Genomic DNA, 13,500 nt, shown 5'->3' on the forward strand with positions numbered 1-13,500 from the left:
TCCTCGAGAGCCTGACGAAGCTGATCTTCGGTATATTGAGGCATTATATATAGAAGAAGACATGTGCAAAAGATGAGCCCATTTGGACGCGAATTGAAAATGTTGTGATAAAAGGAGGTTGGGGGTGGGCATTGGGTTGTGGTGGATTTTCGCGTTTTTGTGGGTGCCAGAAACAGGGGGTGCCAGGAAGTGGGTATGTTGACTTATAAGACGTGGCCAGTGGTAATGGAGCAGCTTGGATCCCTACGGGAAAAGCTCTTCCTGACACGCTACGAGGTAATACATACCGAGCCGGGCTTCAGACTCAGGCAAGATATATGGCCGGGTCCTGTCACCGTCGTGGGTACGGGCAATCTTATGGAAGATCGCATGATAAACCACTGGCCAACGAATGAGCTCTATCATCAGTATCACGACACATTCCTCGACGCGCCGTTGGACCAACTTCCCAAGGATAATTGGCGCCAGTATAATGAGTATGGCTACTTTACCTCTCAGCTGTGGCATGAGGAAGACACCTATTACACATCCGTATCATTTCAACAAAGTATCGGATCAGTCCGCACCGGCTTCAGTAATGAGCAACTTGCAAAGCTACGGAAGCAGATCAGTACTGCAAAGTGGTCAGGCCTCAAATCTCGGTATTGGGACCTGCCAAGCTGGCCAATCTCTTACCGCGATTACGTCTGGGAAGTGTTGACAAGCGAGGGAGTCGACATGTTGAATGTCGATGATTTACAGAGCGCAGCGAGAAGAGGTTGGACAAAGGGCTACGTGCAAAGCGTGATATGGGTGGCCTTGACTTCGTCTGCAATCTTTCTCACTGGTATGACGATGACATGGTTTGGATTCCGGGCTATCAAAAAGAATATGAAGGGTCTTCAATGTCAGGGGATCGTGTTGGCATAAGCAGGCTAGAAAGGCACATCAGCGGACAGTATGAGACTCATGAACGCACATCTGTTTCTCCATTCTTCACTAGAGTAATGCTGCTATTGGGAATACCGGATCACCCGGATCACATATCGAAAATTCACTAGTCAAGCAATTCCATCTTGTGTATCAAGAATGATGCTTATCATGCCACGAGGACGTCAGGTTCAGGCACCACGCATACCAACACTTGGGAACCCATGTCTACCGAGCGGCGCGTATCTCCGCGGATGTGGTCCATGCGACTTATTCATCGACTTCGAGATGCACCACAGAACAGATCTACAAGTGGTCCAATTTTCTGCCTTCCAGCCTGTTTTAGTCTTCCGTCATTGTTGAAGAACCTGTATTTGGGTTGTGATTCGCACTACATAGCGCGAGATCAGGTTCTGTGAAACAACACCCCAGGGATATGCCACGGGGCTTAGAGTTTGTAACAATGTAAGTTGGGTAGGCTCGCACAGAACAGACTATCCTTATTGGCGTTTGTCGAACAGAGTTTCGGCTTTAACCTCCTCCATGGACTGCGAAGCCCTCGAATTCGACATTCTCGACCACGGGCCTTTGAGCATCAATGTAACGCACGAGTCAAGTGTTCCTTTTGACTTTGGAGAGGATTTGAGGGGAAGGTCAGGCCCAGCTAAACAGGAACATATATGTTCATGTGTCCCACGTGGCGGGTGCACGTAGATTCTGCCCAGGGGATACAGCCTGACCGACGGCCTTCTTCTTTGGAGAAGTCAGACTGTCATGTCAGCCGCGGCACAACGGGGGACGCTGGCACCACTTCCGGACTATCACCGCCGTGGACTAATTGTACTCACTATCTTCTCGTTCCTCTCAGCCATAGCCACAACGGGACTCTGGCTCTTCATCACATACAAGTTACTGGCATACCGGAAAACTCACCCGGCCCCCAGGCAACGAAGTACACGACCACAAGATGCCGATGTTACCGATCTACCGGACCTCTCTCTAGGGCTAGATGCTCCTTGTGCGGGCACTAGCGGATTTGCCCGGATTGAGGAGCTCGATAGACTAGCAACGTCACAAGAGCAAGCGGTAGAGGCTGCTAGTGCTCCCAGGAATCGAGAAGAGCAAGAGGTTGAGGAAGCCCGTAATCCTTTCCCCATTCTCATTTATAACCTCCTGCTAGCAGACATGATGGAGGCTGTTGCCTACGCACTCAGTATATCCTGGGTCTCAGCTGACGGCATCTTTGCACCTTCATCGGTCTGCTGGGCTCAGGGCTGGCTGGGGTCGACCAGTAACTTGGCAGCAAGCCTATTCCTGGCGGTTATTTCGATTAACACCTTTTTGACAGTAGGCTTGGGTTATAAGCCACCACCGTGGACCATCTATACTTCGATAGGGTTCCTCTGGATATTCGACTTTAGTATCAACGGAGCAGGCGTAATATTTTCGGAGATCCACCCAGCAGTTCCTCAGGAGTCTTTCTTCATGAGGGCCAATGTCTGGTAAATAAGATCTAGCACTCCCTTGCTTTGATCATAGCAGCTCCGGCTCCCAAGAGTTCTCACACTAATTCAACATCGGTACAGGTGTTGGATTTCTACATCGTATGAATCGTGGCGGTTTTGGGCTCATTATTTCTGGGTCATCGTCTCCATCGCCCTCACACTGAGCCTCTATTCCTTCGTCTTCTTTACTCTATGGCGTCAAAAACGAAGTTGTCGTCACCTGCCGGAAAAGAGAGCGTCACAAAGCGAAGCTTCCGAATCAGGGTTCGAACCCGGTCATAGCCCGGAAGTTCGACGGCCCTCAGGCTACCACCCAGCCTTTCTTGCGTACCCTTTCGTATACGTCGCTTGCAGCACGCCTTTAATCATCGGCCGCATTACTTCTCTACTGGGCATTGACCTTGGAATATTATACTTTGCTTTCGCGGGGTCCATCTTGGCTGCAAACGGGCTCTTCAACTCAATACTATGGATAACAACCATTGTGTTTAGCGAGCCACAAGACGCACATAATACGGGCTTGGACCAGTTCGCCTTTGTCAGAACACCAATACGAGATTATGGACACACTGTAATCATCAGTGGTCCTGTGAGTAGAAGAGTGCCTGCGCCAAGTATTGTTCCCAGCGGCGGTCGCAAGGAATGGTGGTGGTGGAAACATGGCGGGCAGAGAGGCTGGGGAAGATCGTACGCCAACATGCACGAGACGCCTAGAGTGAGCGCGGTTGAAGTGCACGATCATACATTACCAGTCATTGTGGAAGGTCCGTATATTCAGATGGACATCGTCACAGCCGTTACCGTTGAGCACGCGGAGATCCAACCGATACCCCCGGGGAGGCCTCAAGAGACCTGCCCACCAAAATAGCTTTTGGTTTTGACATATCCTGCCTAGGTTAATGAGGAAAGTTGAGAATGTCTTGAAAGTAACGCAAACCAATAAATACGAGGTCCCGAAATTAGAGTCAAATTCTGTTAAAGGGACTGGAACTTGGTGCACAATCACAGAGACTAGAATACAGGATGTTTAGTTATTCAATCGGAATAATACTCGAGACTGATAACCCTCTCCTATGGTCTTTCTAGTTCTTAATGGCCATCTAAAGCTACACAACAAGCAACAAAAAATCAATAAAAGCAAAAAATTTCACAACCTCATCTCATGAGACGCCAAGGTCCTTGGAAAGCGGAAACTGCCTTCGGTATCACCAAATGGTCTACAAGTATAGACCATCCGCCACAGTGAATGAACCCCAACTCAAAGCAGCGAGAGAGCTAGCCAAAAGCAACGAAAATCCCCATTAATTTAGTCGGGTGGACCCTGGTATCGGTTTCGCTTTTCCTCACCTTCATAACTCCGCTACTCCCCGCGCTTCTCATTTGGGAATTGTCACCCATTTCCATCAAGCCAACAAACACGTCGAAAACGAATCATTGTCGAATTTGGTATCTGGGTAGATCTCTCACCCGTATCAGTATATCTACAACCCCACAGAAGGCCTTGTGGAACATCCCACAATGTCCGATGCAGGCAATGAGGCGCCTGAAACGTCCAACAAGCGGCGCCGGACCTCGGGCATGTACCAGAGACGGCGTGCTGTTGCGGCGTGTGGGCCCTGTCGGGTCCGTAAAACGAAATGTGACAATGTCCGGCCAGCATGCGGCTTTTGCCAGCGAAACGGCGGACAATGTACATACCCCGACACCTCGAATGACTTCTCAACGTGAGTGCTCTCTTCGTGCCTGGAGGAAATGCTCCAGACCGGCTTGGTCTTACTTAGAGTACAGATTCGATCCCGCGAGCTTGGCAATTTTGGACCGCCTCAATCATGTTGTTTCTCTGCTTGAGACTCGTCCGGAACTACCAGCCGCGCAAGTAGTTAGCGCTCCCCCCATTCCCTCAACACTATCGCCAACATCGATCCATGGGCCTCAAACTAATACAAGCGTCACTATTGACGAGAATCTAAGTCATCCTTCTGATGATCTACCCGAGGACGAAGTCATGATCCGCCTCGACATCCCAGACTCTGCCGCTGCTAGGTCTAATTGCGAGGCCATTCTGCGATGGCCAATCTTTAGGGGATATGCACCCGAGACGGAGTCTTTTATTTTGGAGTTAGAGGATGGTGACGCAGAGTCTTCACATCGATCTCAACCTGTCAGAAGTCGGAACCTAGGGCGGGGAGTTCAGGAAGACGACTTCACGGTGCTGTCCAAGAAGTTCTTGGCATACGTGCATGTGAAGAATCCAGTTCTTGACGTGACCGACTTCAAAGCGTACGTCAAGGATACAGTAGAGAACGGTCCCCGATGGGACGGACCGTCGTGTCTAGTCGTGAGTCCTCGGCCTGTTCAATATTCCCACGACCGTTACCATGCTGATGAAGCTTCTCATTGAGCTGATTGCATGTGCACTCGCCTGCCTTGCAAGCCCATTTCAATCCGAGATCAACTTCAATAGTACGCCCGAATCGATGCGCTCGTCAGTATCGACCACGACGGATCCAGATACAGCCCAGGCCTACTATCTCGCAGCCAAGAAGCGGCTGGGACTACTTGAGCCCTCCTTACTTCAGATTCAATGCCTGTTCTTCTGTGCAGTGTTCGAGATGTACTCACTTCGTCCACTTCAGGGCTGGTTCTACTTCAATCAAGCCAGCGTTCAATTCAAGAACCTATACTGGCGGAGGGCCCAAAGGCGGAATTGGCAAAGTATCTCTCAGAAGACACGGCGCCTTGAGCAACGCCTTTACTGGTCATGCATGAAGTCGGAATGGTAAGTCCAGCAGGAACCTTCTCCTCAAGATGGAAGGAGAACCTATGGCAGCTGACTGTCGACACTCAGCGAGCTCAGATGTGAGATACCATTGCCACCAAGCGGCATCACTGGCCTAGGATATCCAGACTTATTCCCCTCGCCTCCGTCTGAAGTCGCATCTCCTGCAGCTCAGCCAAGCGCGTTAGATATCTTGGAAGATGATATCCAGCCAGAGGAGGAAAAGAGTTGGTTCTATTACCTGGCTGAGATATCGTCGAGAAGGATGATCAATCGTGCTATATCGATATTTGGATACAATGGAGAGCAGGCATGGACCCGAGACATAGCCAAAGTGCTCGAGAAGAGCGAGGAATTTGACGAGCACATCAACCTCTGGTAAAAATCTCCATATCGCCCGGCGCGGATTCGTGTTTGGTCCGAAACGTTCGCTAATGCATGCTCAGGTGCTTGCACATACCCTCTCAGATACATTGGCAAAATCGAGAGCCATCAAATAACGAGCTGGTACACTTTATCCAAAACCGAGCCACGAGCTGCCGCGAATGGATCCATCGGCCTTTCTTGTACTATGTGGTTCACCAACCGGCGGATGATCCTTGGATACCCCGCGTCATGCCATTAGCAGAGAAGTGCCTCGAGCTCTCACTTGAGCTGCTGCTTGACGCTAACCCTCACCATCGCCATCACGGAACATGGTTCATGGCCAGAGCGGCAATGACCCGTGCTCTCTTACTTCTGGCCGCAGTCAAGAGCAACAGGTTCTCTCGGCTGCCCGAGCGATGGAGACAGGGAGTCGACGCGGCCACATGGGCTCTGCAGCGGTGGTATGGCGAAGCTCCGGATTTGCGTAAGGCTGCGTCTGTGCTTGAGGACCTCGTCGGTCAAGTTGTCGGGCCCGGAGTCTGAAAGGGTCTGTGGGGAGCAGCGAATGGAGCGGTCCGACGCCAGTACTTGTCAAGTGTCGCAATGGGTTGTCAGTCAATTAAGCGTTCTTTGGGCTCTTCTCAAACCCAACTCGACCTAGTTCTCGGACATGTGAAGGAAGGGTCTGCAGGTCCTTGGCGTTCTCGCCCTTGGTAGGCGGAGAAGTAAAGGCGAATAGGCGAGCAAAGAGCAGAATAGGCCCTGAGCCCTTTTGCTTACTTTCGTTACTTCCGAGAAACACTCGAGCGCTTTGACATTCGCACCGGTCCGGAGGACTGTCTGTTTTACGAGCAATGCGCCTTGAATCACTTTGCTGGGCAGTCGTCCGTAGAGCTGTACCCGTAACCTTACTTCTCCTCTTTTTCAATCTGAGTTGTAATTCTTAGTGAAAGGCGGGGCAACTGAAATGATCTTTGAAGTTGTATTGACAGGTTGGCTCTTAGTGATCGCGGCTTTTGTCGGCTGATTGTTAGTGGCGTTGGAGGTCAAGGCGTCCTTCTTTGGACCAGAATCTCTCTGCAAAGACGACTCAAAGCCGAAAAATTAACGACCTGAACTTTCACCAAGCTGCAGCTAATGCTCAGCTGTCTTTGGAGAAACATACATCAAGTACTCCGTACATGTATTGTCAAAGAGCTCGGCGTGGGGGCTTCCTGTGGCTGATGAACACTCCAAAAGTAGTTTTCTCTTCCATTGTTCTCTTCAGGACACTTCCCGGAACAAAAATGGCAGAATGCAGCGTTAGCTTGAGGCCCCTTGACGCCATCATCCAGTCAGGTCCTGCATTTGCGCTTCCTCCTGTGTTCTCCTAGTGTCTTAGTCTGCAGGGCGCATGCCACTTCCTCCCCCCTCCACCATGTGATTATCTGAGACCCTTGAGCGAGCCCTCGCCCTCCATCAGTTAGCCCCAAGGGCCACGTGTGGCTGGTGCTTACCAGCGTCATCCATGCAAGCCTTTTTCGATTTGGATCTCGTTCCCCGGGGCCTCCCTCGCACTGCTCCGGTTACATCCCGCTATCGCGCATCGTTTAAACTTCTTCGCTTGGCACAGGCCGACCAGCTGTCAGCCTAGCTTCGTTTCGTCTACGTCTTGTCCGGCGTCTGTCCCCTTGGCCAGCTCACTTTCGTCTCTAGACTCTACCGAAGATGTGGATCTTACCATTTCACCGTCGGCCGTTGCATCTGGTGTCGCATCCGCTGATCTCCACAACTCTCAACTTCACTCCGGGTATCGAGAAGAGCAAGGCGACACCTGGCTTGTCAATGTTGCGACAGTATCAAGAGGCATAATGAAGTTCTCGCAACCGTCGGCTGAATCCGGGCTGCCTCGTCCAAAGTAGTGAATGTCGGAAGCTGCCTTACGATGAGTCAACTTCACCTTTGCGCGGGTTTTTCCATTTACAAATTCGGAATTTGGGAGCGTGCCAAAAACGCTATAGACGCAACCAATAGGAATTCCATTCCCATCTTCAGATGACGCTTCCGCTGACGAGAATAACAATTTCCTATTGGCTTGTTGGTTTGCTTGACTCTCACCTTCACCGAAAAGTTACAATTACGATGAAGAGCCTGGAATTGGCAAAAAGCCAAAAGAGGTGAGAGGGCATGGAGGGGTAGGACAACGATAAATGCAGGTCGCGTGGCCGAGCGTTTCTCTTTACCTGGGAGTATCTGGATAAAGCTGAGCCACACCACCTCACAGAAAGTTGGGATGAAGCTATTGTCACGCCTCACGGGGCCCTTGTTCCACTCGGCCTCCTTCACCCGGGCATATTCTCTCACATTCACTCTGACCTCCTTTCAAAGTGCCCTTTCTCTCAAAAGACCTCGCGCAGCCTTTCCCCTGCAGCTCTTCCTTTTCCTCTTTCCTCTTCCACACATTCGCTCGGTACCTGCAGCTAGTGTACCTACTTGTAACTTACAACCTGCATCACCATCAAAACCAATACCGACACCAACAAAACCCGGAGGTTCGGCAGTTTGCTTCAGGCACCCGACTCAGCGACTGATCGATTCAAAGTCGCATTAGTAGGGCATCAAGTGTTTTTTGCCTCCCTAGAGTATGGTCACGATGTCGTTCTCGTCCTCGTCTTCATCTTCGAGGCACTCGTCAAGATCCTCGAGGTGCAGCTGCGACAGTTGCGCAGAGTACAGATACGAAAGAACGTGCCATGTCGATGGCTGCTCCAGGAAACATGCTTTCATCCGCAACGATCCCCTGAGACCGGATATCAGAATTTACTCTGATTTCTGCGTTGATCGTAAGTATAGATATCACCCTAGGCCCAGATCGCACAAGCTAATACTCCCTCCCCAGATACGTGCAAATTCTGCGTGCTCGGTCTAGAAATGTGCAACCGTCCCAAGGACCCTCAGCATCGTTTTTGCAGTGAACGTGAGATTACTTCTCGCTCTCGTTTTGCGATAATTCCTAACATTCAGAGCAGACCGGAGATGCGGAGTGGTGGGCTGTGTTCGGACCGGAGATTGCCCCTCGAATGTGCCACTCCCGTGGATGTGTCCGGACCGTGAGTTCTACCCACTTACACCACATCCAAAACTATGACGTTGACATGCATCTTGAATAGACAAATGCTTCGTCGAGGACTGTTACAAGACTAGAGACAAGCTGTATGGCTACTGCGCCGACCATCGATGCCGAGTCGGAAGCTGCTTCGAGAGGAGGATATCCAACTCCGAGTTCTGCGCCGACCACCACTCGCGAATTTGCCGAGAGCTGAATTGTCGAGAGGTGATATACGCAGACCATCGGTGCTTCAATCATCAACGGTGCATCGTCAAGAACTGCAAATTCCACCGCTTCAGACGTCCAGATGGCGGTCTTTGGGACTTTTGCGAACACCGTGAGTCAACTAGCTACTACTCACATCCCCAGTAGTTCGAGGAATTGACAAGAAGGCAGACTATGGTGAATTCCGCTGCACGTACAAAGACTGCGACAAACTGACGATACCTGGCACTCGCTGCTGCGCCATCCATAAGTGCACATTCGAGGGGTGTGTCAATTTCCGAGACAACGAGCTTGACAAGGAGAGAGTGTTCTGTCGAGACCACGGATGCGGCGCATCGAGATGTTACGCTGTCGCTGTTGCTATCGATGGGGGTGGCTTCCGTCCCTTTTGCCGGAGACACACTTGCACGATAGCTGGCTGCAACGAGGTATCTGAGTTCGGTGTCCACTGTCACAAACATCGATGCCACTGGAAGAGCTGCGAAAAGCCGTGCTTGAAGGGAGGAGAGTACTGTGGTGATCACGAGTGCAAGAGACCTGGCTGTCGCAAGATTGCCAGACTGCAGTTCGGCTACTGTGCAGATCATTGCTGCAAGATCGATGGCTGTATCAACTACTGCGACGTTACTGCCGACAGGATATGCTACGAGCACTCAAGAGGCGATCTCTTCGACCGCATCAAACACCTCGAAAAGAGGTTGAGAGAACGGCAACACGAGCATATTCACGAGCATCACGATCACCACCATCCACATTTCGATGATATGCAACTTCGTTACGACAAGCTGATCAGAGATTACGATGAATGCCTCATTAGGCTAAACGAAAGCAGAGAAGAGATTCGCATTCTGCGGACCACTTTCATTTCACCAGACGACAACCGCATCTGGCGAAAGGAACTCGAAGATCGCAACGCTCGCCTATTGCTAGATCTGGACAGAGAAGTCAAGAGAAGCGAGCATTGGGAGCGCAAAGCGATCGAGTTCGGCCGTAGAATCGATGATCTCGAGGTTTTGTTGGCAGAGGAGCGACTCCGACATCCAAAGTCGGATGAATACGTTAGACAAATCGCAGATCTCGTACGCAAAGTCGAGATTCTCGAGGATGAGTTGCGCATCGAGCGCAACAATCATCACATTCACGAAGGACGACAACGCGAGATTGAGAAGCTCGTCCGTACCATCGAGGAGCTCGAACGAAAGCTTAAGGGCGATCACATCAAGGTGGATGAGCTTATCAAGAAGGTTGATCTCCTGCAATCGATACTCGCCGGCGAGAGAGAGCAAAAGGATATTCTTCTTGCTGAGCTCGCCAAGCGGGACGAGTATGAGAGATTGAGACGAGAGGAGCGCCGTCGACCTAGAAGAGGAAGCTGGGAGAGAAGATCTCGCGACTCACGGCCTTGGGGAAGTGTCTTCTGAGAACGGAGACTAAACAGTGTGTACACGGCTTCGAGAAAAGAAGGTCATTGGTGGCTTTTTCATAGGATTCTGAGGTATTGGCTTACTTGCATTTGGCGTTGGTACCATGGAGTAGTCGGGAAAAGGACATGCGATACCCAAAATTGCCGCCTCAAAGGACCAGGCAATAAGTAGTCTTAAAAAGATTAATAGAGACAACATTGAGTGACTCATCGAAGAAGCATCGATTAGATGGATTAGTAAACTCCGCAACGCTTGATTGTGACGTGATTTACCTTATGATCTGTCACCTTCGTTGGCTCCTATGATTGCTTGCCAGCAACATGGGTATTGTAAGTAGGTAGCTTGTAAGGTATGAACATCCAGTCTGAAAGATGTATTCGTGTATATCTTTATCTCGGCAGAACAATCCCTTCTTATTCCTCCTTGTTCAAAGGTCCCCGGTCAAGACTCGACGGCCGGCAACGACAACTCTCTCAAGGCTCTGGAAAGAAAGAGTGCGTGCTGACAAAGGAGGACTCGATGTTGTCTTTGTCGGTATCGAGATCACTTGGAGAACAATTATCTTCAGGACTTTACAGCGGGAGAGAGTATTCAGAAGTCACATCTATCAGAGCATGATGGCAGCTCGATATTTCCCGTTTTTGTTGGTCCAGAACATCCTCAAACAATTTGCAAACGTCACCCTTCAGTTCACAACATTGTCCAACTTTTCCAAGTCTGCGCACCGTATCTCGCAATTCACAGGCCAACGACCACCATCAGCATGTGTCAACGTCTCAAAATCATATACTATAATCCTTGCGGCAACATCGCCTGCCTGCGTACCAATAAGCATTCTGTGACGAAAGAGGTCTTCGTCCCAGGGCAAGGACATGTACTAAGCGTCGATGTCAGGGGCAATTGGTCCCGTTGTCCTGCATGGGTTCGACACGAACCGCGCGAAACCGTCTTCAACCCTGCAGTTAGCTCAGAAGCCCGCTGTCCGCATGCCCACTGGTTTCACCACTTTCATTGCGAGAAGGTTTGCGACGCGTGTATTCAAGAGCCGAACAATGCTGAAGCCGCGAACATCGGCTTTGCTTGTCAACAATGGGGTAATCATCGAGTTACTGTGCCTCTAGAATACATGCCAGCTCATCTGAGAAGCGCACTGTCGCGTAAGACTAGAGTTGATTCTAACGGGTATCTAGTAGGCGATACCTTTAGCACCAATGCTCAGGCGAGCAGCAGCAGCAGTGAGTCCCATCTGTCGAGTTAAGAAACTTCAAGCAACGGACCAAATATGCTATTGCGACTGCGTGAAAAGACTGAAGAAGTCAACAGAATGTATGGAAGCCTGATGTTGCTTCCCCCAAACGCACCATACCCTCAAATCATCGGTCTCGAACGCAAAGACCACTATTTCACTCACCCTTTCGATGCCGTAGGACTCGGGGGTAGGATCCGGGATTCAAATGACCTTTGGAGCCGAGTCAGTCCGTACGGTTCTATTGGGGCTGAAATGGATGTCTATCGTCAAGCCCAATTTACACTGCCGCCAACTCCAGAGATTCTTGGACAAATTTCGGGAAGTGTTCAAGCCGCCATACGGGCATCTGAAGCTCGCGGAGGAAGAGGAGAAATGAGGGCCCCCAACTCCGTACCTCGACCTTCCATGAGCCAGGAGGAAATCTATGCAAGAGGGTTGGCAGACAGCTGGGTGCAGAAGCGAAATGAGGGCAACCAGTAGCGGGTGTTACTTGGGTCATATCTTCTAAGAATTTATCTATTTCCAAAAATACCCGATCTGAGCAGCAATGTTCTGAGTTCTGTCTTTATTATCGTACAAGCGTGGTATCAATCTGAAATCAACCTAAACGAAGTGAGAGTGCGGTATTTTTTGGCTCGATCAAAACGCGCTGCGCCATACGTGATTGCTTGAGTTGTGTGCATAGGGAGCAACGCACGAATGCTCAGAACTCGCCGTCTTGGAAGGCATCGTCCGAGGATTCGTCGGAGGTCCTAGGCAGACGGCTTGAGTCATCTTTCGAGTCCAAGTTGAATGGGCTCTTTCCAAGCACCATCTCTAGAATGATAGCAAATGTTACGAAACCCAGGGCCATTGTCAAAAGCCCAAGCAGTTGAGTCACGAGCCAGCCGTAGTCCCCGTTAACGGTAACCCAGGCCGGGAAGCAGATGAAGCCGTAGATACCACCAACCGACATCGGAGTCAGAAACAGAACAGTGAGAACCTTCCAGCCCACGAGGTAAGATCGGTACCGGTAGGCGAGTGCCGTGGCAAGAAAGACGCCAATGGAGTTGGAAGCCATCCACCACCAAGGAAATCTGTTGATAACAACCAGTGGCTGGTTTCCGTAGTAGTGATAAACTCCCATTGGCAGGAGAATCTCCTCCACAATGAGGTCTGAGACCATCATCAGGCCTAAGAAATACCACAGAGTCCTCGTCGACGTCTTGTTGGTCAAAAGCTGGAGGTTCATCTGCATCAACGAGGCGTATCCGAACCAGATTGGTATCCACGGCGGCATCTCACGACCAAGAATGTGCAAGGAAGCATTCTGGTCGGTCCATGGGTAGTAAATGCATCCCAGGACGTCGATGAAAGTCTCGGGGAACGCAATCATTGCGCCACTAAGTGGAAGAACTAGAGGCAAAAGAGTGCGGGAGCGTAGAGCATCTCTTGCGCCGAGAAGAACTGCTGAAAGCCCGATTGCCGTCATTGATACCATGCAAATGATATTGCTGGTCTTCTTGTATGGAAGATCTGTTGGTGGTCGAGGAAGATCGAAGGTCGGGTCGACGGTAAAATCCATGCTTTCACGCTTTGGGAGTTCATGAAAGTATGAACCGATGAGAGCTACGGTCGTGAGGCCAGCAATGCCTGGTTTAATAAAGCTGCGCGACGGTGACATCTTGGATAGATGAGGGGATGTCATGTTCGAAGCGATTGGAAGAATGGTGATGCGATCTAGAGTCAAGGTGATGTGTTGTGAGAAGTGTCAATTAGTCTTGAACGCAACCCGAGAATCGGGTCCCTTAAATACGCCACTTCGTAATCACTTGATCGGTCAGTATTAGTAACTTGATACCGAGGTTTCTTCTGGAGTGAAGTGTGTTGCGGTGGAAGTTTTCGGGGAAATAATCTTGGGGCATATGCTGTTGACAGTTATTCTTCAACATCGAAACTCGTCCCCGAGCTTCCCC

General features: G+C 50.4%; 6 protein-coding genes across 6 annotated transcripts; 5 read left to right on the forward strand and 1 right to left on the reverse strand.

Moving 5' to 3' along the window:
- Positions 1-225: 225 nt before the first annotated feature.
- CTAM01_13820 (uncharacterized protein) lies at positions 226-909 on the forward strand (the record flags this gene model as incomplete). The annotated part of the gene is made up of 1 exon (XM_060529822.1): positions 226-909. One exon carries the CDS (start codon positions 226-228, stop codon positions 907-909), a length of 684 nt encoding a protein of 227 aa, XP_060375558.1.
- A 774-nt stretch (positions 910-1,683) lies between these two features.
- CTAM01_13821 (uncharacterized protein) lies at positions 1,684-3,282 on the forward strand (the record flags this gene model as incomplete). Its single annotated transcript, XM_060529823.1, has 2 exons — positions 1,684-2,411; positions 2,496-3,282. 2 exons carry the CDS (start codon positions 1,684-1,686, stop codon positions 3,280-3,282), a joined length of 1,515 nt encoding a protein of 504 aa, XP_060375559.1.
- A 650-nt stretch (positions 3,283-3,932) lies between these two features.
- CTAM01_13822 (vegetative cell wall protein gp1) lies at positions 3,933-6,102 on the forward strand (the record flags this gene model as incomplete). Its single annotated transcript, XM_060529824.1, has 5 exons — positions 3,933-4,138; positions 4,203-4,752; positions 4,817-5,193; positions 5,263-5,571; positions 5,640-6,102. 5 exons carry the CDS (start codon positions 3,933-3,935, stop codon positions 6,100-6,102), a joined length of 1,905 nt encoding a protein of 634 aa, XP_060375560.1.
- Positions 6,103-8,191: 2,089 nt separating this feature from the next.
- CTAM01_13823 (uncharacterized protein) lies at positions 8,192-10,293 on the forward strand (the record flags this gene model as incomplete). The annotated part of the gene is made up of 5 exons (XM_060529825.1): positions 8,192-8,381; positions 8,438-8,515; positions 8,568-8,648; positions 8,709-8,984; positions 9,044-10,293. 5 exons carry the CDS (start codon positions 8,192-8,194, stop codon positions 10,291-10,293), a joined length of 1,875 nt encoding a protein of 624 aa, XP_060375561.1.
- A 766-nt stretch (positions 10,294-11,059) lies between these two features.
- CTAM01_13824 (uncharacterized protein) lies at positions 11,060-12,025 on the forward strand (the record flags this gene model as incomplete). Its single annotated transcript, XM_060529826.1, has 2 exons — positions 11,060-11,531; positions 11,586-12,025. The coding sequence occupies 2 exons, from the start codon at positions 11,060-11,062 to the stop codon at positions 12,023-12,025; spliced, it is 912 nt and encodes a 303-aa protein (XP_060375562.1).
- A 223-nt stretch (positions 12,026-12,248) lies between these two features.
- On the reverse strand, positions 12,249-13,232 carry CTAM01_13825 (uncharacterized protein; the record flags this gene model as incomplete). The annotated part of the gene is made up of 1 exon (XM_060529827.1): positions 12,249-13,232. The coding sequence occupies one exon, from the start codon at positions 13,230-13,232 to the stop codon at positions 12,249-12,251; it is 984 nt and encodes a 327-aa protein (XP_060375563.1).
- Between the last annotated feature and the right edge of the window lie 268 nt (positions 13,233-13,500).

This window comes from Colletotrichum tamarilloi, assembly GCF_030869305.1.
Source record: "Colletotrichum tamarilloi strain Tom-12 chromosome Unknown Scaffold_106.1, whole genome shotgun sequence".
NCBI classification, from domain to species: Eukaryota; Fungi; Ascomycota; class Sordariomycetes; order Glomerellales; family Glomerellaceae; genus Colletotrichum; species Colletotrichum tamarilloi.